Genomic DNA, 22755 nt, shown 5'->3' on the forward strand with positions numbered 1-22755 from the left:
TACTTCACTTGTTGCATGTTTCAGAGGCATGTGTGTGTAGGATATAGTCGTCCAACAATATAATATGATCACACATTTATGTGGATGAATAATAGTTTTTTTTTAATTTGCCACCGAATAATTCTCTCTAATACTCTCTAAATATGTATAATTCTCTCTAATACTCTCTAAATATGTATCAGCTTGCACTCAGGATCAGCTCAGCAATTACAGGGTTGTCCAGAGTTAACTATATATTCCAGGTCACAGCTTGTACTCGGTAGTACTGATTAGAAAGACACTGAGTCAGTATCTTTCAAATCCCCAGATCAGCTCTATCTACAGAGAGTTGGCCAATTCAATGGTAAGCAAATGACCAGTATAAGCAACGTTTTGAACAATACAATAGTCATGAGTCATGGAACAACTCTTGTAGATGATCCAGGATAAACTTTTATATAATAACAATGTTTCGAAATTTGCTGTTTACCTATTTGAACATTAGGCTTATATTAGAGACAAGAGAAACGCCATTTTCGGACGTGAGAACTCTTCAAACTACATAAATTAATTCCTTCTGTAACGTCCTGGATAAATATAGTTACGAAAACAAAATTTACTGAACATTTTAAAACATTACTTTTTACTAAACACCAAAAAATATTTTTATTATGCAAAGATAAAACAACGAGAAACAATTTAAAATATAACAAAAGAACAAATAATAATACTAGGGACGAGTAAGCTAAAGATTTATCGGTTCAAGATTTAAAAGAATTAGGGCACCAATTAGGGTGCCAATTAGGGCCCCACTATTTATAACAATGTTTCGAAATTTGCTGTTTCCTATTTGAACATTAGGCTTATTTACTAGGGACGAGTAGACTAAAGATTTAAACTCGATAGCCCTTCTTTTGTCTTGAAACAAGGGCAGGGCTTAAATTTGAAAAACGTGTCTGTTGTTATAAGTATAACTAGCCACATTTAAAGGTTTAAAGTAAGGGTTAACATTACCTTTGCTTGTTGACGCTCCCAAGCAGGGTCCAATAATCCCTCTTTCTCAGTGGGCTCCTCCGACTCTGACTCATCACTACTGTTATCGTGGTCGAGTTCACTCATCACTACTATTCATGTGTATAGTTAGTGATGTTATTTAAATACCAAATAGCAAAGAAATAGATATTTTGGTTTTACTAATAAATGATCATTGTTCTGCAAGAGTAGTGTGAACATGATACCAAAGGATAGTTTCTGTTAAATTAACGATCCTTATTCCCGATTGAACAATACAGTTGTTCTTGAATTGTTCTGTTTAAACTAGAATCTAAAATAAACAGATTTCAATCACTTTTTCAGAAGTAGATGCAGAACAAAATTCCCCATTATCGACATGAAGTCCGATGAAATCACAACCTGTAACAACCAGGCCATGCTAGTATGAAAAATTATTATATTCTCTCTCTCTCTGTTCTGGTCAACGGTTTCTGGCCTCTTACTAAAAGATGGAGGCCTTCTCACCGTGCCCACAGAATGCAACTCCTGCTAGCTGCACGCCAGGACTCCCAAAGTATATACGAAATCATAAAATAATAAATATCAATGCAACAGACCCCTGGAGTCTTGAAGCTGTCACTACCTGTCTCAGAGCAAACCCACTTCCGTTGTAGTACTTCTGCGGGCAGACAAGGGACTTCCGAGCAAGGTCAAAGCCTGGGAGATATGTCTCTATGCGGAGATGGGCCTAGGTTGAGTTCCTAGTATGGGATTTAGCGAAAGTTCCTGGTGAAGAATCCTAGGAGGTTACCCAAAAGGGTTTTCCCTATCCAGTCTTGTCGACTGTTCCACAAATTTGAAGATATGATTGAAGTTTACTGTTTTTAAGGTAGAGTTTACCAATTATCCTCATTCTGAACGTCATGATCTGGATGCACTTGCAGAGGAGGTGCTGGGATGTTTCTGCTTCTCCTGAAAAGTGTTCACAATCTTGCATCTCGAAGTTGACGTTGTTTGCCACGTTCTGAAAATAAACTAGTGGGCGGCTGTGACCTATCCTGAAAGCGACCATGTAAGCCATCTGATGTGAGTTCCAGAAAAATTAAAGTTCCTGTATTTATATTTGTGGAGGAACATCTCAAGTGGAATGTTTCTTTGTCACTGAGTGTGGCCTAATTGGGAGGAACGGTTCTGGTCCGATGGGGATGTTGTTGGATTGATCGTCCCTTGCGAATTCGTCCGCTAGTTCTTTACCGTATACTCCTTCATGTCCTGGAACGAAGTTCTACTCGATGAGAATACCTAGTGAGTTGAGTTGGTCTGAGATGTTCAGAACGAACCTGGAGTTAAAACTGGTGCTGTTAAGCGCTATAAAAGCAGCCTGGGAATCTGAGATCCTAAGTTATCATTAGTCCAGATACTTGCCATTGTATAACGCAAATAGCGGGTACGATTTCCTCAATGAACCTGAAGAAGGAATATCTGTCCTGAAATGATACCATGTATCGTCGAGCTAAAAAATGAATCAAAAGTTAGAGTAAATCGTTAAACGCATTGATGTTTATTCCTGGTCCGGTTAGCTTTGCGTCTCAGAACTAAAGAGGTCCACTATGCTTTAGTGAGCTATACTGTCCACCAGGGTACTGTAGATCTAAGGGTTCCCCGTGTAATGGGGCAGGCTGTGAAAAAGCATCTCTGCAGGATGTCCGAGATGAACTGTTTTCGAGTGTTGAGAACTTCCGCTGTAGAACTGAATAGAACCAGTTGCAGTAGGGGTGTCAGTCAAACACTGCTGGCTACTAGATGATTGTAGAGCGTCCAGTCACATTTCAATGAAGAGTGTGGCAAAGCTAACCCGGTCCCCTGAAAAGTGGTTACTGGAGGAAGAAGTGCCAGGAATTCTCGCTATCAGTGTGTCCTCGTAGTCAGAGTTGACATCCCTAACACTGTCTTATCACGAGCCTGTGTCTAGCGTGTGTCAGCCCTAACGCATTAGCTGTCTTAACTGAAAAGACCTGAAAAGTGGTTACTTTTTTCTTTTTTTTTTTTTTTTTTTTTTTTTTTGTGCTCTTTTTTAGCTCTGTGGTGGGTGACTTCGATGGGACCTGAAAGCTGAAAGAGAATTTCCTGGTGATTTAATAGCTCTTAGAGCTATGTATCTGTGTCTAACGTATCGTTGTTTGTGTGTGTACTATCTTGTAACCTGATATCTGAAAGAGAAATTTCCTGGTGCTTGGTAGCTGTTAGTGTTGACTTCCTGGTTCCTATGGGAACTTTGAGTTGGCAAGTCCCAACCTTTGTACTCAACAAGAGAGCACACCACCCGTTAGTGCCAACCAGGCCACACCACGTGGAGGTTCGGAGAGGATTTCGTGACCCAATTATTATATTCATGCAAACCCTTTTATATCAAGAGTGAAATAGGTCCACTGCAGTCTAGTTGTAAAAAGTGCAAATGTGGTTAGTGAAGAGTGAATCAAGATTGCAATTATGTCCACCCTCACAATTATGTCCACCCTCACGTTGCAAAACTGCAATTTAAAAAAAGGTTTCACGCTGTATGCACCTGCACTAAGCAGCCATTACCTGAGCTTACTATCAACTAAGTGAAGAGGTTCAAAGTGGGGGACTATCCAGAGTGAACATTTTAAATATCTTGACAGTTAGACAAATCAGGTGACCAGATGTGACGTCTTCTGATCTACCATTTCACCACTATACTATATACAGGGTGGGCCAAAAGTCAGTGTGCAAACGTTGGGCGGTTGGGTCTTATACCTCCGCCGTGTTTTATATTTGAGGGTTGTTGCTTTGCAGATGGTTTACTGTACCTACTGGTTCGAGGATTCCGTCGCCAAAATTTGAAAATTCGAATATTTTAAAACATGCCCATTCAATATTAAAACACCTGTATTGTTATCTCTGAACATGCTGGACGCCTAATTTTTTCAGAGACGGTAGATTGTTAAATGTTGCATCTGATCTGAAAAAATGGTGTGAAACAGATTTGAAATGACGAAGTTATCAAGCATTTTGTGTATCTCGTTAACAAAATTGACTGGGTGATTATGTGACACCGTGACACGACACCTTAATTGGGCAGCCTTAACGATTCCCATAATGTTTAACGGGGTGGTTAACGGGGTCACCTTATCACGTGATCAGGTAAGCCAATCACCTGATCACACGTAATGAATAACCTCGTTAAGGTTCATATCTCGGTCATCTGAGAAGCTAGAACTCTCATTTTTTTCAGGGCAAACGTAATTTAAATGGCCAAACACAATTCAATAAAATATGGCTCGATCCGACTATCCAAACTATCAAATAAATGCGAAAATGAACGTTCTTTTGAAAAAAATGAACACAAATATGTTTCGATTTGACAAATTTCTCGAACCAGTTGCAGTGGTGACAGTAAGTCATACCAGAACACATTATTTCAATTGGGCACTCAGTGACTGAGCTATTAAGGCCAACGTTTGCACACTGACTTTTGGCCCACCCTGTACCATTAATTAAGTATACAATAATCTCTTGTAGTGCGATCTAGAAACAGAAGAGTGTGATTAGTGAAAATAATGGCACTGCTACTAATACAGTGAGCATCATTGTCAGAGTCTGAAGGAAATGCTAGTGATGACAGCACCAACACATCAAAGCCAAAATCCAAAGTCATCAAGTCTAAATGTCCCTGCTGCAGAACCTCCGGTGGAAAGTCTTGGCTTTTGACCTGTAAGGACTGTGGCCAAGTTTAGCACTCTCTAATATGCGCAAACTTGAATGGTTCAGATCTCACCCAGAAGGGGATTGACTCATTGCTTCCCAATTGGGGCTGTCCCTGGTGCTTCTTTGCCCCATACCCAAGACCAAAGCATCATAAGTCGACTAAGTTAGCAAACGCGTTGCAAACAACTACAAACTATGCAAACCAAATCTCGGCTGAGGTAATTGAGTTCCTCGAGGGTATAGTAGAGCAGAAAATGAAGCATATTACCCAACACACGACTGACTTCATTGCATCGATACAACATCAGCTGACAGAGCTGACCCAAAACATGGCATCCTTAAGGGGGCAGGGGGGGGTCTTTATGAAATTTCTCTCGAAATTGATTTTATAGTTGTTTCTGATAGAGGGGAGTGATATCTATCTACTGCTTTTGGTCCTATGGAAAAATTTTGTTCCTAGCCGAATTTATTGCCGGTCAAAGGTCAGCGCTTTTAAAGGCCTATCTCAAAATTCCATCCGGCTTATCTCTTTTAAATGGTCCCTAGAACATATCCTGAAAGTTTCAGAGTGATTGCTCAAAAAATGTAGGAGAAGATAGATTTTTAGACTCGATTTTCAGAGCGCGCGATTGAAAATCGCTCGCGCAATACAATTACACATGAGCGCTGACCTTTGACCGGCAATAAATTCGGCTAGGAACAATATTTTTCCATAGGACCAAAAGCAGCAGATAGATATCACTCCCCTCTATCAGAAACAACTATAAAATCAATTTCGAGAGAAATTTCATAAAGACCCCCCCCCCCCCTGCCCCCTTAAAGAACACTCCTAACCGTCCCCCTCCTCCTCAAATGAACGACTACAATCCTCCACAACCACCACAACCCCCTAGGAGGGCCCCAATTCAAGTAGAAAATGTCAGTTCAATCAACTTGGTTCCTGAAATAAAGCATATGGAAAACCAGCTAGAAGACTACATCACAGAGAAAGAAGAGAGTGACCTCATATCATGAACATGCTACAGAATCAACTCGCAGACTTCTCATTAGAGGGGCAAAGAAATGTACTTCAATATGGAGAGCACTAAAAGTACATGGGCTCAAAGTCAAATCCTTTGGTGATGCCTGAACCCATCAAGAAACTTGTGGAGCGTCTCAACAATGAGTATGGGTTTTCACACCAAGAAGAAAGGCACCACTACAAACTATACTGTTGCCTAGTGAACATGTATGATGATAAGGAGTCGACTCTCCCAGAAATGTAATCTACTACATATTAACGCTAAGAAGAGCTGTTATATGTATTTCTCCCCAAACAAACGTGTAAATGAATCGTCTACATGCAGTACACCCGATGATTTAAATCTCTCCATAGACGGCTCCATAATAATACGTGTTAAAACAACTAAGTTTCTAGGTGTGCTGATTGATGATAAACTGAACTGGAAACCTCACATAGAATCACTAAATAAGAAACTAAGAAGTGCTTGTGGACGTATTTACCGCATAAAAAACTGTCTACCTATAAAACTGCACAAGCAGATATACCACACACTATTTGAATCACACCTTACGTTCGCCATCTCAGTATGGGGTGGTGTCTCTAACCAAGTTATCAACCCTGTATTCTTAACACAGAAGAGATGTATTAGAATAATTTTTGGAGATGCAAACTCATACCAAAACAAATTCAAAACATGTGCTCGTTCTAGACCTATTCAATGTAAAATACTGGGTAAATATGAGTCTAATGTTAATAACTCTGTTAATCCACGTATTAAACCATGTGCAAAGTGTGTCCGCTCTAAATCGGTAGTTCATAATAAACTTGATAGACCCTTATGTTGTCAAAAACTAGGAGCTGAATTCTATTCCAAGGAATCAACCAAACCATTATTTAACAGTCATAAACTCCTTACTGTTCATAATCTTTACAAACTTCGTACTATAACTGAACTTTTTAAAATAGTGAAATATAGGGTACCCATATCTCTCTACTCTTTACTTAACATGTCTGAACTGAGGGATGACCGTCTAATACCACCAAAGCCAAGCCATAACTTTATTTATAAATCTTCTTGGCTTTGGAATCAATTCAAGGACTCCAATCCACAGAATAAACCTGACTTTGTGAACACATCCTGTAACTCAATCAAATCAAGGCTAAACCGATCTCTTCTAGATGCCCAAAGCAGGTTCGATAATGAGTGGCATAATGACAACTTTAACAGTTTTGGACCATGCTAGATTATTGATAAAAACGTGGAATTTATGTAAACAAATACTTAATTACTTAAATATTGCCGTTTCCGTACGGCGCTATACGTAATATATGTTAAAAGCGCGCTGCAGCTACTCCCTACCTCAACATTTGCGCGGGTTTCTTAAGCGCGCACGTACGTTTATTCTTGGCGGTTAATCAGACCCATGACATAACGCTATAGGTGGCAGTGACTGTAATTTTCTTCAACAATTACTGAATTATCCATCCATAAAGTGATTTACAAAATGACACCTAAACCTCGTGTTTTGGTGTTCACTTAAACGGTACTTGGCGGCTGAACTGTGGTGTCTGACGTTTGCAGCTAGATCGGACTCTGCATGATATTGTATTAGCAAATTTGTATAGTGTATAATTGTTTAGTGTTTATAATACTCTGCAACCTGGTAGCACGGCTGACACAAAAACAAAATTTTGGCCTGGCTTGTGCATAACCAAGTAAATAACACGCACTCAGATAAAAGCCGTCTGGAGAAACTCCGCAAAATGTTCATTGTAGTCAACGGGCACAAAGAAGCACTACTAGCAATTGTGTCCTTTACCCTCCTACATAATTTGAACATTTTTGTGGCTAACTCATTGAACAACATCTGAATTAAAATGTGTCTAGTATTAAAAGATTCAGTAAGTAATTTTTTCATGTACGCTGTAGTTAGTAAATCAAATCAAACTTTTTCGATCAGCCGCGCGCTGAACCAGTGTTGCACTAGGTAAAATTGTGTATATTTTGTTCATTTTTGAGTGTAAATTAATTTATTAATTTATCACAAATTATTTTATTATAATATAACCACTTATGTGAAATGGTTATTTTGACTTTAAATATTTGAACTAAATATGAATTGATTGTGGGTATAAAATAAAATTTGTTTTACAAAAAAAAAAAAAAATTTGTTTTACAGAACACGCAGACAATGAGGGGGACATTTAATAAAAAATTTAAAAAAAAAAAAAAAAAAGGGGGACCCCCAACCCATGTAGCTGAGACACCTCACAGCAAGTAGACCAAAGTGGCTCTTGCTTGTGAAAGGTACGTCAACTACCCGCCGAAGCGGTGGGTTGGGAGTCCCCCCTGGGATCATTTCGTCCGTAAAATTATATACAACATTTAATAAAACAAATATTTATTTTTACGGCACAATCAAACAATATCAATAATAAATAAATCAGGGGAGGTTTGAAGAGGTTTCAAGTGCCGAAGGCCACTGCTTATCTTTAGGATTTGAGAGTGACCCAAAGTCATCTATCTTAACCATATCTCTAGGGATCCCACGTCACCTTCAGTTTAGGAACTTACAGTCTGACGAAACAATGACTGTCAAATGTAATAGCAGAAGCATATAAGAGATGACTAGGCTTAGTCAAGACTTCTTCAAACACACCATCAAAAAAGAAGATGATGATTCTGTCCCAAACGGCATTCGCTTCAGCTTAACACTCATTGGTAAAACTTCAACTCAACTATTCTCGTAGGGGATTCTAACTTAGGGCCCATAACATTCGGAAGCGGCAAAGGTAAACTTGGAGAATCGACCCCTGGCCTCAGATCTTGGGCTCCTACAATAGACTCAATAGACCCACTATCATGCACATCATACCGTAATGTTGTGCTAATGGTGGACACTAATGACCTTAATATATATAATATAAGAACAAAGTTACTGACCAAAATGTCAAAGAAACTTTATAAGCTATATAAAACAAAAATCAGACTGATAAGGAGGTACAACCCTAAATGTAAAATGTTCATATGTCCAATACTTCCCACAAAATCACACGACAAGAACCGTAGAACTTTTTGTATAATAGGTTTTTTGCTGAAGATTTATGCCAGTGCGACCTTAAAGTTATTCTAGTTGAAGGTTTTATCAAGTTCCTAGACAAGCAAACAAAGGGGGAGCCGCACATTCGTGCGCGGCAGGTCATACAACGTATGACAAGGCACACATTAATGCACACTACTTGGAAAAAAATAAACAAATATGATGGTGTTAAAAATTTAATTTTCGTACAAAATATGTAGCGCGATGCACTACTGGGCCGCGCCGCGCATCTTCTCGCAACCACCGGTTATGCAGATCGGCGAGATTCGAAGGATTGACATTGTGAATCTATATGTAAAAACCTTTATCATGTCATACCAACTTATCGTATCACAACTGGGTCGCGCCGCTAATAGAATAATGCTGGTATTTATTAATAACAATCAAAACATAACATATCATAAAAATGAAGCCGCGCGTTGGTTGGCTGCCTTGACGGATGTTACTCGTCTAAATTTCTTCGAAGTAGCGCGCGCCGCTTTCTTCTCGAAATGGCCCGACGGCACGAGCTACGAAGTAGCGCGCACCGGGCCAGATCATTAACAATGGTCAATTGGCTGCCTCATATTATATAAATAAATAAATGCAATGAAAAAAATTAAATAGCAAAAAAGCTTGCTTTTATACAACAAATCTTTTTATATTTTGATGATTTTCCGTTTATTAATGATTTTTTTGAAAATGAAACGTTCAATACATCAAAGTTTTCTCCGGATGATGAATGATGATTAATCACTTTACACTCGACTTTTACGTGACTTTTTCAACCCTAACCCTCTAATCTGATCCCAACCCTAACACAATCATTTTAATTAACAAAAGCATATGCTGAAACCCTTGACCATTGTTAATGATCTGGCCCGGCGCGCGCTACTTCATAGCACTTGCCATCGGGCCAATATTTCGAGCAGAAAGCGGCGCGCGCTACTTCGAAGAAATTTAGACGAGTAACATCTGTCAACTGAAACCCTAACCCTAAATTATACTAATTTCCTTATACGGCCATATCACGTGATCAAGCCAAGACAGTTTTTCGCCAATATCTCGTCAGGGGAGCATTTCAATCCTATGTCATGGAGGGTGATTCGGAATTAGCGTCCGAAAATACATCGAATGAAGTTGGTTTCAACTATGAATTATCGTGGGCCCTTTAAGAACAATCTCCGAGATCGACTGTAGAGTGATTTATGATTTAGCACGCTCGGTTTTCTCCGGATACCTTGGCGACTTGTGTTACTCTCACTGACCTCACTGATTGGTCAAGCTGATCAAATGCTCAGTCAAAACTGCGAAATTTCGGTCAAGGAAACAGCAAAATAGCTTCTCTCTAATTATTAAGAAATGCGACATGTAATTGTAAGATAACAATTAAATAGATCCTGTGCGCGGCGCCTACAGCTGACCTACGAATTTCTGAACAATTGAAAATTGTGGCTGTGTGCGCGGCGTACTGTATATGTGTTTGAAATTGAAATTTGAATTTATTTATGAATATAACATTATGTATTGATTGTTTTGTGGTAAATAAAAATTTTTCTTTCCTAAAAAAAAATTTTTCTTTCCTCTTCAAAAAAATTTTTTTCTGACGATTTTCCGTTTATCAAAGCTTTCTTTGGAAATAAATCTGTCAGTAGATCAATCGTGTCGTGTGTAATCCAAACTGACCTTGCTAAATGGTCATTCAAGCAAAATTCAGTCAAAACAGGAAAATCTGGGTCGCAGAAAGCTGCAATCCGAAAATGTCTGACCGATTGCAGATTGGTCACTGCACCCTGGTTAAAGATTCAGTCGAAATCCGGTCAAGGGGACAGCTGAAACGCTCCTCTTCAAAAATCTTCCAAAATCTCTTTTTCTATTCTGATGATTTTTCGTTTATCAATGTTTTATTTGAGAATCCAACTTTCAGTACCTCAATTGTGTCTTGTGCCATCCTCAGTGATCTTGCTAAATGGTCATTCAATAAAAGTTCAGTCAACCGGTAGGACATTTTCAAAAGTTTCCTTCCGTCAAAGTTTTCTCCACACATACAGCTTCCAGTACCGTATAGTAATGGTAAAATTTGCCACTCTCACCGACCTCACTGATTGGTTACTAGTAAAAATTTAGTCAAAATCGCAAAATGTCGGTCAAGGAGACAGCAGAAAAGCTTCTCTTCAAAAATCTTCCAAAACATCATCTCCTATATCAAAAATATAATATCAAAATATATATCAAATTATTGACCATATTTTATGACGATGAATTGTAAAATTCGTTCAATTTATATTTATTCGGTCTCCAATTATTGAACTGCGGAAGCTGGTTGCCTCAACACTGTTGACCATGGTATGACTGAATTATCAACCCGTGATTATTAAACGAAAAATAAATGATAAACATGATTTATAATTTAAAAACTGTAAACCACCAAGTTCTGAATTATCGCTTAAATTTAAATAAGTATCAAAACAAAAACCATCATGTGCCGTTAAGCAGCAGGGCGCGGCTCACATGGGCCACAGCAAATCGGCGAAAATGGGTTCAGAAAAGCCACTTTTGGCACTCGAGCCCTTGATCTTTCCGATGGTTCACTGGGCCTTTTGAGCTGCTGTCCTTCAGCTTCTGTCAACTGAAATTACTACTAATCCAATTTGAGGCAATCAGCTGACGCGCGGCTTTTATGGTTATATATGATATGTTTAATCTGTAATAAAGATCAAAATTCAAATTTGTATTCCTTTAAAAAAATGTGTATTCCTTCCTTATTCTGCATCTGATGATTTTCCGTTTATCAAAGCTTTCTGTTACAAGTTACTCCTGAAATGTTTAGGATGGGTAAAGGTGCAGATCCCGGAGACCAACATGTAAAGGTAGCAGTACGATGCAGACCACTGAATGAAGAGGAGGCTGCCAATAATGCTGCTGAAATTGTCACTGTCTCCCCAGAACAAGGTTTCTTTTAATCTTCAGTGACTAAATCAAATTGTTTAAAATTAGATGCTCTTAATTCATTCATGTTCACTATATATAGTATATATACTTTTATGCTTGTACCTCCTTTACTTTGATTTCTTTGCATTTCTTTGCATTTTTTGCATTTCACCAACACTACTGTAGCTATTTGACCTTTAATAATAAATAAAGATTTAAATCCAATACTGACTTATCCATTATCAATTTCAGGCACCATAGTCCTGAGATCAAAAAAGCGTGTGGATCCAGAAAAGAGATTTACTTTTGATAATGTATTTGGACCTGACTCGAAGCAACTTGATATCTACAATATTTGTGCACGAAAGATAGTTGACTCAGTATTGGAAGGCTACAATGGTGAGCGTTCTAGAAGAAGGAGTACTGGAAACATGACCACCTTATTCTTTATTTTCCCAGTTTTATCTCTACCTATTATCACAATTTACCAATTGATGACTACACAATTTTATTTATGTTTTGATAAGAATTGTCTCTGTGAGTGTGCAGTAATATCAAACATTTTCAGGTACAATATTTGCATATGGTCAGACAGGTACTGGAAAAACATTTACCATGGAAGGTGTACGCTCAATACCAGAAAAGAAAGGAATTATACCCAATTCATTTGCACATATATTCGGAGAGATCAGCAAAGCAGGGGCAGACGTGAAGTTCCTTGTTCGAGTATCATATCTGGAGATCTACAATGAGGACATCTGTGATCTGTTGTCTAAAGACATGAAGAAGAAATTAGAGGTATGTACCTTATTTTATTGAAAATGTGTTTAAAATCTTTTACATTCCACATGTTACTCTGAAATCTACATACTTACTTCAATTTAGATTGTATGTTAATTTAAAACCATGTTTCTTCAGGTTAAAGAGAGACCTGATGTTGGCGTTTATGTTAAAGATCTTCATCAATTTTCTGTAAAAAACGCTCAAGACATGGACAAGATTATGACTGTAAGTCGTAAGATCAAAATGTTTAACTATGAATAATATCTTTATTCTTTTGAGCTTATTAAGTCTTTCGAGCTGATATATCTTACAAGTTTTTCGCGGCTGTGGAACAATTTAAAATTGTCAGCTAATCAGGGTTTGAATAAAGATGCTGCATATCACGTCAGAAAACTTACGATTTTAAAGTTTCATTCCAATTACCATCAATCATTTTAGGTGGGAAACAAAAACAGGTCGGTTGGTTCCACCAAGATGAACTCCCACTCTTCAAGATCTCACGCTATCTTTACCATCACCATTGAGAGGTATTTGTAACTAATTGATGGGTAATTGTAACTAATTGAGAAGTAATTGAGAGGTAATTGAGAGGTGATTATAACTCATTGATGGGTAATTGAGAGGTAATTATCACTATATTCCAGTAAAAAACATTTAACTTACCCTACAATATCTCGGATATACATGCTCAAATAGACTTTTATCAAGTACTAACCTTATAGGTGTGATCAAGGTATAGACGGAAAGGGACATTTGAGGATGGGAAAACTTCACCTCGTTGATTTAGCTGTAAGTTGGACTCAAAGAAAATATATTTAGTCAATAAAAACCAATTATTTGATTTAAAACGATGCACACATACGGCAACATCAAGTTGATGACAGTTGAATTTTATTAAAATATAGTCAGTTAAAAATAACACATATTGCAGGGATCAGAACGGCAGGCCAAGACTGGAGCTACTGGTAAAAGGTTAAAAGAAGCTACTAAAATCAACCTTTCTCTTAGCACTCTCGGAAATGTCATCTCAGGTTTTCAAATTACTTGTTATCTTTAGTTTTAGCTTGGTAAATGGTATACAGATTTGCGCAATTTAAACATTTGTAAATAATTCCATTACTTGGATTGTGCTGTCAGAAAGTATGGTTATATTTTGTTATACAGTATTTACCGTTTGTATTGAGTTTTAAATATTAATTTCAGCATTGGTGGATGGTAAAAGCACTCATGTACCGTACAGAGACAGTAAACTAACCAGACTATTACAAGACAGTTTAGGTGGAAACAGTCGTACTGTTATGGTAGGTTTATCAGCAGTTAACTTTTAGTTTTTAAACTACTGAAGTAATGAACACAGCTTCACTTTATAAGAATGTCGTCGTTTTAACATTTCCCTCTTCTCAGTTGGCGAATATCAGTCCTGCATCGTACAATGCAGATGAGACACACGCTACACTACGCTATGCTAATCGAGCTAAAAACATCAAGAACAAAGCTCACATTAACGAGGATCCAAAAGATGCTATGCTGAGGGAATTCCAGAAGGAAATAGAGGCCTTGAAGGCACAACTTGACAGTGGTAACTATTTTAGATATTCAATAATTTGAAGCAACATTTTGATGTTAAACTGTTTTGTTTGCTCCGTTATAAATTTGATGAAAGATGTTGCATTAAATAACTGAGCTTTGGCGACTTTTAAATATTTCTGTCCTTATAGATGTTCAACTAGTTTAATTGCACCATAAAATAAGAATTCCATCGGAGATATCATCATTTACAGATATCTCTTTCAGCTGGAGGTCCAGGAGATATGGTATCAGGGAGCGAAGAAGAGTATGTTGATGAAAATGGGAAAACTGTGAGGGTGAAAAAGAGGAAAAAGAAGAAAAGTCTGGACGATGCAGTGAGTTTCACTTTCTTGTGTGTTAATATCGACTGGAACTGTGAAGTATATTTTAGTTACTGCTTAGCATGTTTGCTAATTCACTTCAGTTCACCTTTGATAATTGAACAAATCCAGGAGATAGCAGCAATAAAGGACCAGCTTGATAAAGAAAAAAAGGAACTTTTGGAAACCACGAACATGGAGGCTGCTGAAAAAGATAAGATATCTAAGGAACTAGGTTAATAAATGACTTAATAATTTCGTGGTTAATGATTATGGATATATATTTTGCGACCAATTTCCGTAGTCTTTCGCCTAATTAGAGGTTTAATTTTAACATTATTAACATGATGATGATTTGAGTATTCCCACAGCATTACGGGAAAAGGAGTTGCATAAAACTCAGCAAGAAAAGAAAAAACTGGCAGAAAAACTGACCATGTTAGAAGGAAAACTTATTGTCGGTGGTGTAGATTTGGTAAGCTGCATGTAATTTATTTTTTAATCGCGTATAATTTATATTAAAAAACCCATTGCAGTACAAATGACTATGACGAACGCTTTATAACTGTTCGATTCATTGACGAACAGAACAGATATAAACAATCAAATGCAATAATTTTAAATCATTGCTAGCGTCAATCTCTATTATAAGATTGTCGTGGTGCAACTCTGGTCTTAACTATTGAAATTTTGCCGCTGCCCAGCAAAAACGTTCATAACTTTTCGCATCAGATATAACGAAAGCGCACTTTTCAGCAGCTAGTATCTTGCGCGTGGCTGCGCGCCACGGTGTTCATTCTGCTTCATAACAAACTATTCCACCAGCTAGAGAAAGCTAAAGAGCAACAGATTCTGCTGGATCAGTCTTTCAAAGAACTAGAAGCTACAACGAAGAAACAAGAGAAAATTAAAGAGGAAATCGAAGAAAAAGAGGTACGTGACACAATTATCGTTATTCTGCGTTTTCGCTGAATAAAATTGAAATCATATATCTTCTATTAAAAAGCAATATAATACACTCTGCTAATAATACACTATACTCTGTTGCAGCAAGAAAAGTTAATTGTTGAAGAGAAGTACGGTAACCTGCAAGAAGAAGCTGCAGGAAAAACCAAGAAACTACAGAAAATTAATCAGATGTACAAGAGCGCTAAAGCAGAGGTTCTCTTTTTTACATTTTTGATTGGCATATATTTCATTAATTAGGTTTATCACAAATTTTTCTGAAATGGGAAAAGAACTGGAAGCGGTTAGAGATTGGGAAATAAATATTGGCAATACTAAAAATTTGCATAATTTTGTTGATATTACAATTCATGTTATATAGTTACACCGTGTTCAGATAACAGACATGAAACAAGAGCATGAGAGGAGGGTTGAGACACTTTTGGACGACATCAAGCAGCTAACTAAAGAAATGAGGCTACAAGAGCTCCTTATCAACTACACCATTCCACCTGAGTTCCAGGAGCTTATTGAAAAGGTACTTTTATATTTTTTGTTTGCACACAAGATTCGGAATTCCCGGCATTATCTGATTTTCGTTTAATAATTAGAGAGAAACTACAGGGTGGGCCAAAAGTCAGTACCCATACGTTTCTAGAACTTATTAAACTATAATATCATCAGTGCTTCGTTATGAATTTTACTCTCATATTTTTTCACAAAACTGAAAGAATCGATATTCTTTCAATAGCAACTCATATAAACAACAAACATAATGTTTGACCTTTTTAATCATAGCAGAAATCAAGATTTCAATAAAGCAAGACCGGGTCTTATATTGCTTTATTGAAATCTACAAGACCCTTCACAGTAAACGTTAAAACAAATTCAGCAGTCTGTCTTTTCTAATCGTCCATCATCTAAATATCTTGTCCATTTAAACGGAAGATTTATCTGAGCCAGTTCTGGTCACAGTCGTACGTGCAATCAGTCTCGGCCCATCCCATTCCAATCTGCCAGGACCACCCCTTTCTGCAGATGCACCTATGACAGCCCTCGTACCAAACTTGGAAGAACTGAGCGTACCTGGAGGGAGGGAGGGACTTAATACCGCGTGGAATTGAACTATGAGACTAATAGATTAACCGGCTAAACGTTCAACGTTACGGCAGTGGTTACAGTATGTGCATTTTCGTAAACCTATATATTTACTAAAACCCATGCTCAAAGAAAAGTAATAGTATTAGAATAAAAGGAATAGTAAATTGCAGTATTTGCAAATGTAATCCTCACCCGTCTATTCCATCCCTGTTCTTGTAAGCACACTTAAAGGGGCACCCTGACATGTGGCAGTCACTAGTGGCTCTGTCTCCGCACGTGCACCACCTACATCCGTCCCAGAATATCTCAGAGGGCTGAGCTGTAGCTGTTCGACCGTTAGCCTTTACATACACACAGTTTCCACAACGAGCTCCGGAAATACACACCACCGTATCTTTATCACATCTGGAGGGGATCAGGAGTTTTAAGAAATGTTACAGAGCTGCAAATCAGTTTATCAATGTGAGGTTTTGAAATGTATCATCGACTCAACTGAGAGTAGTCAAGCCTTCTCTGTAGTTTCAAGACGGTAGAAACATTCTGCAGCCATTAAAAGTAGACGATAAAAGGTATTTGAACATTGGAACTGAACAGGGATGCTGGGTTAGCAGCTTAGGTTTCAACACCAAGTCATAGCTATTTAACAGAACATTTACAGCACACGGGCACACCACAGCCAGGTACAGCGGCTGTGGTTACACCCTGTAGTCTCTAGTTTTGCTTAGAGATTTGCACTTAAGATTAAAGGTGACAATAAAAAGTTACTCATACAAAACGTTAGTGCTACTGAGAACCGAGTACCGACTGTTGCTGTTATCTTACAATACACGCTATTTAGCAATTAGGCATTAGCACGTGATCATGTCAAACCTGCAATCTTTACAACCGTCCTCGAACTTTTCACCATGCTCGATTACACGACCGTCAGGTAGTGTACAAGCGACATGTGTCTCGTAGCTGAGTCTTTGATCAGCGAACACTACGCCTAGTAAAATGAGGACCGACAATTCTTTAAACATGGCGAGTATGAGGGCAGAAAATAAATCAACTACACTCAAGAAACGCAACACTAAGAAGACGCAGGTTTACAAGGGAATGGATCAGAGTGAAATGTGATCATTTGGTGTCTTGGTCATGTCAGGGTTATAATCGGATTATGGTGAGACCCGGACACGAAATGAAATACACGTTGCAGGATTGGAGGGATTTGCACTAGATACTTAGTCCACATATCATAAGTCGATACTGTATCCGTTACAAGATCATAGATAATTAATCAAGAATTAGTGCCTAAATTAAATATTCTATTTATAGATAGTTGTTAAATTATCATCAAGTAAAAATAATTAACGCTGATAGATTTTGCAGTTATTACAGCTTTGCTTTCTCAGAATCAAGAATGGAACTTTAGGACCAACTCAGTAGGTTTGATTGCAACGTGATCGCTTTTGATAGCGTCGAGCTACAGTGTTTAGTATCGCCAAAATAAAAGATCACCGCAAATTGTCACGATGAAATGTCGCCAGTCAAAAACTTAACTTTAAGGTACTAGCTTAGGTACTAGCAAAACTGCGCGTTTTGCTCTAGAAACACACTTTTTTAGAGATTTTACCGGCGTATCCTCTAAAATCACCTAATTTGTCCAATTTTAGGGAGAGGCGCCAACAGGGGGGCGCTTTTTCGGGGGGGGGGGGGGGGGGGGGGGGGTTCCTAAAAGGCAACGTTACGCCACTGGATACACTGTGCCAGAAAATCTGATGTTTTCAAACCCAGCAAGGGTTCCGGTTAGCGCCTTAAACTTAAACTTAAAGTCAAAAGATGTGACCTAAAGAAAACATTTGAGAAACCACGAAATTAACTTTATCCTCATTTTTAGCATATTCTATGGAACGAGGAGATCGGAGAGTGGCAGCTGCATTATGTAGCTTACACAGGAAACAACATGAGGCAACGAACTCCAACTCCCCCTCCGCAAGCTTTCGAGCAATTCGTAAGAATTTTTGTTTTTATAATGTTATATTTATAATTTTGCACGACTGAGTTGAGACACAGTTAATAAACTGCGGAGTGACTAAAATGCTATACAGCAAAAACAGAACGCTCCAACCAAACACTCCACCTACTGATCCTAACCACCCTAACAACTCTCTAGCTCTCTCTCTTCAACCCTCATTCCCTCACTCCTCTTGGTGCACAAAACCATTCTAACCTATGTATGTCCCCCTGACGGGTTCCACAAGCCCAACGGTACATAGTTAGACGAAAAACAGAGAAGCCTTGATTGCCAGATCAAGGACTGCATCAGTAGCAGCGAAATACGGATATACCTTCTCCCTTACAGTCAGCGAGCTGACAACTATCTGACTGTGTCTTTTAGGCCTTGTCACACCACCTTCGCTATTGCATCCGCTCGCCCGTATTCACTGACACATGCCACACCTGGGTTTAGTATGAAGATGTACGCATATTCACCCAAGATGCGGAGATGCCTCAGTTTAGCGAGTTGAGATACAACAGCAAACTCACAGGAGCATGGATCAGAATCATCAGTTACCAACCTGACACCGTTTCGGGGCTTTAATTTTGCACGACTTAATTCAAACTGGATTATTAATTTCCATTAAATAGTGACGGTTTGTGTAATAATGTTGATCTTCATGTATAGTATATGATATATGTCATTTTACAGGACAAAGACCTAGACATGGTGTATTGGACGTATGGTGACGTGGCTCCAGCTCCCAAAAAGAAGAGGGAAAAGAAGAAGAGGAAGAAAGGAAGGAAGAAGAAAGTAATGGAGGAGCAGCTACAGGAGGTGCAGGTGCCAGACATTGTTCCAGAATCCAGACCCAGGACTGCTATGTCGAGAACTAGATGACAAACGCAAGAATTGATGTGATCGGATGACGATCTATCGCATATCGCGTGTCTAGGAGTAAGAAACGGGACTAAATCGTAAACTATATTAATATAGACTTACAGAATGGATATCATTCATCAAATTCGTGTATCTGTAAATAGTGGTTTAATTGAAAATGTGGGGTTGATATTAAAGAAAATCCCTGCAATAAAAGAAAATTGTATTTAACATTTATAATTATATACAGGTTTTAGTTCCTTTTTCGTACGTAAGATTGAAGATTAAAGACAGCGTCTAATAGTAATAGTAATAAGCAAGTTCAAAGTTCTTATGATATGCATTATAAATTCTCTAACTTTATCAGGCTTATTGAATGTTGAAAGGTATACAATATCAATATGTTAATGCTAAATGACATACGGTTACAGACATCTTGACAGTATTTGAGTTTTAAAAGCAATAATTTCAAATATTTATGTTATCAGAAATTTGTTGTCCCAAGTCGTCAAATGGTCTACTGAAAAGTGAAATTGTGTACTGATTTTCATCCCAAAATGGCGGAGTTCAGAGTTATTATAAGCAAAAGACTGTGCTCATGTTTTATTTGGGAATACAAACTTAATGAAAGAAAGGCCAAGACTACTCTTTCTCTCCATTATAATGATTGCCCAAAATTAGCTTTTCGCAATTTGGTATACTAATATAGTACGGCAGACTACATCTGCCCGTTTCAGCTGAATTGAACTTCAGTCTATACTCGCGTGCATGCGCCGCATGACAGCGCGCGCGCGTCGGACACACTAAATGAACGGATAGTTTACTTTGCATAGGATAGAGCTTAGAAAAAGCACTAAGTTTCAGCATTTATGGTGTATTTTGATGCGCGTCTGAAAGCACGAGATCTGATCCAAGTTAGGCTAAAAGCAATCAACGACGACAGATAACCTAAATTATGGCTTACAAAATGATCGGGTAAATGCCTTAAATTTTGGAAAGTCGTGAACCATTTCATGCAGTACGAACACAAATTAGTGGACTATTCTAAATGCAGCAACGTGGACCGCACTAGCGTTGTCAGCGCGCGCTCCATTGCTATTTTTAGAAACCCTGGTGAGCAGTGTAGAAAAATTATCGAACAAGATCGTATTCGAGGGCGTTTGTCGGTTTCAGTTTGGGTTTGTGCTGAAAGACAGATTGTGGGATTGTGCTGAAAAATGTAACTAAATTCCTTAACTATGACAATAAAACAAAAAACTTTGAAGCACTTAACTTTCCAAGATCTTGACTTTCCAAGAAATCCAAATTATTAAAATGGTCAAAATTAATATATTTTTCATTTATGAAATCTGAATTCTTCGGTTGTGCTACACCAAGAAGAGCCCTTTTTTAGAATAATCCACCAGCCCAATGATATGTTCTTGATAATTCAACTATCTGAGATTTACATTAACATAAACTTTTTCTCTCTCTCTCTCTCTCTCGCTCTCTACCTCTCTCTCTCTCCCTCTCTCTATCTCTACCCCTTTCTATCTCTCCCCCTCTCTATCTCTCCCCCTCTCGCTCTCTCCCTCTCTCTCTCCCCCTCTCTATCTCTACCCCCCCTCTTTCTCTCCCTCTCTCTCCCATAACCATTGGAAGTGAACCAAGGGTTCTAACTTGAGCCGTATATCGTCTCACCACCTTGCAGTAGAGGTCGATCATGACTATAAATAGTAACACTTAGATCGCGTGGTCACGGTGATTGAAGATTGGTCTGGCAGCATCCTGCTCAGAGACTATTAGAACTTTATGCGTCACATCAAAGAAGCTCCTTATATGGGAGTGTGAGTAGAAGAACGCGTGGTGGTGGAACTAGTGGTTACAAGTACAGTATAGGATAATTTCCAAGGAAATATGATGCTGTTCAAAGTACTTTTAACTTTTGGTATTGAAATTTGACACTGAGAAGCATTTTGACAAAAAAAGCTTTTTCATTTTATGACAATTTACGATTTTCATTAACTACAAAGGTGTAACCAAAGAAAATTTAGTGATTTTAATTATTTAAGCAATTTTAACAATAGCTATATATATCATATCGGACAGACAACCCATTTAACTGATATTTGTTCATGTATAACCCTCACGATGAGCAATACCTCTTACCCTGACCACCTTGCTGCTATATCTTACCACCTCGGGGTATAATTTATCATAATAACAGCAACTATATATAAAACATTATCAACCAATAGTTATTATTATTAATCTCTGCCATTGTACCTTAACATGAGACACTGATATACCTACTACAACAGGGGGGTGTCATAGTCATTCCTGCCATTGGAAATAAATGGCAAATTTGGCGATGACACCCCCCTTTACACAAAATATATAGAACAACTTATAATATAAAGTTCAATTCCAATTATACAAATCTCTAACCTAGGTAAGTACGATATCATCATCATCTTATAGATCAAATTCGTATAACAGTTACACAGATCATATGGTATATAATAATTATACATAATTATATATAATTATTGCTAATTATACGTATCTCGGGCAAGGTGTCGTGATGCGGTGTGACCACATGTTTAATACCAGTGCACGAAGCATGTTTCAGGTGCTGAACAACATTAGGTGCTAATAAACTTTCTCTCGTCCACACGAGCCGTAATATCATATCATATTGTTACATTTTTTTGAAATTTTTTCATCAACTTTGTACATTACTTTTAACAATCACATCACTTGTACCTCCAAGAGATTCACAGAATAGAGTATGTCTCCTGACACAGAGTTATACCAGTGTAACTATAACAACGTTACCATAGCAACTATTACATCCCAACCACATCACTCGGAACTGAGACTGTGTATTTTGTGAGCTCTCCTCGGAAGGTCTATTATCAACAGAGTCTATAATAAACTTTCAGTTAAACTTGAACCAGGACCTTAAAACAAACAACGAACCGTCCTCAAACAATCGGACATTATATCATTTTGAAATAATACAGAATACATTTTGAATCATTAATATTATAATACGATTTTTACAAGTTTGTTCGTTTTGCGGATTGAAACCCTCTATCTCGCTCTCTCTCTCTCTCTCTCTCTCTCTCCTTTGCAATATGGGTGGAAGACTCGCAAGTTCAGCTAATTGAAAATGGAATGTACCTCTGACTGGAATGAGAATGTGTGTATACACAGGGAGTACAATATACAGTGTGTATTATGGTATCGTGGAACTGGTCTTAGCACGTGCAAGCGCGCGACTGGTGAAAGTGTAAGTATGAAAGGGGAGCGTTCGGTTGTAAAATGCATCATAGTAATGTGAGGGAGAGAGGGAGCAAAGGGAACCAAGTCGCAAAACCGATTAACATTCTCCTATGGAACAAAATTAACGAATTGTACACATTTCAAGAAAAATAAGAGATCATACCAAATATATGATGTGAGGAGAAGAAACGGAATTGT

At 38.0% G+C, this 22755-nt stretch overlaps 3 protein-coding genes across 3 annotated transcripts in view; 1 reads left to right on the forward strand and 2 right to left on the reverse strand.

Annotated features, from left to right (window-relative positions):
- Positions 1 to 22755, reverse strand: part of LOC134818978 (alpha-actinin, sarcomeric-like) — a 136659-nt gene that overhangs the window by 57762 nt on the left and 56142 nt on the right. The window contains exon 2 of the mRNA XM_063828718.1: positions 994 to 1103. Coding sequence (XP_063684788.1) covers positions 994 to 1098 — 105 coding nt within the window. The 5' untranslated portion in view covers positions 1099 to 1103. The remainder of the gene's footprint in view (positions 1 to 993; positions 1104 to 22755) is intronic.
- Positions 11605 to 19778, forward strand: LOC134817963 (kinesin-like protein KIF3A). The gene is made up of 17 exons (XM_063827353.1): positions 11605 to 11736; positions 11968 to 12114; positions 12284 to 12513; positions 12634 to 12723; positions 12937 to 13025; positions 13221 to 13287; positions 13430 to 13529; positions 13702 to 13799; positions 13903 to 14077; positions 14293 to 14402; positions 14520 to 14622; positions 14759 to 14862; positions 15213 to 15320; positions 15438 to 15548; positions 15730 to 15870; positions 18310 to 18423; positions 19123 to 19778. Exons 1-17 carry the CDS (start codon positions 11607 to 11609, stop codon positions 19309 to 19311), a joined length of 2106 nt encoding a protein of 701 aa, XP_063683423.1. The 5' UTR covers positions 11605 to 11606; the 3' UTR covers positions 19312 to 19778.
- On the reverse strand, positions 16010 to 17537 carry LOC134817964 (uncharacterized). Its single transcript, XM_063827354.1, has 3 exons — positions 17304 to 17537; positions 16626 to 16838; positions 16010 to 16418 (listed from the first exon to the last, which is right to left on the reverse strand). The coding sequence occupies exons 1-3, from the start codon at positions 17450 to 17452 to the stop codon at positions 16283 to 16285; spliced, it is 498 nt and encodes a 165-aa protein (XP_063683424.1). The 5' UTR covers positions 17453 to 17537; the 3' UTR covers positions 16010 to 16282.

This window comes from Bolinopsis microptera, chromosome 7 (genome assembly GCF_026151205.1).
Source record: "Bolinopsis microptera isolate Bmic1 chromosome 7, MBARI_Bmic_1.0, whole genome shotgun sequence".
NCBI lineage: Eukaryota > Metazoa > Ctenophora > Tentaculata > Lobata > Bolinopsidae > Bolinopsis > Bolinopsis microptera.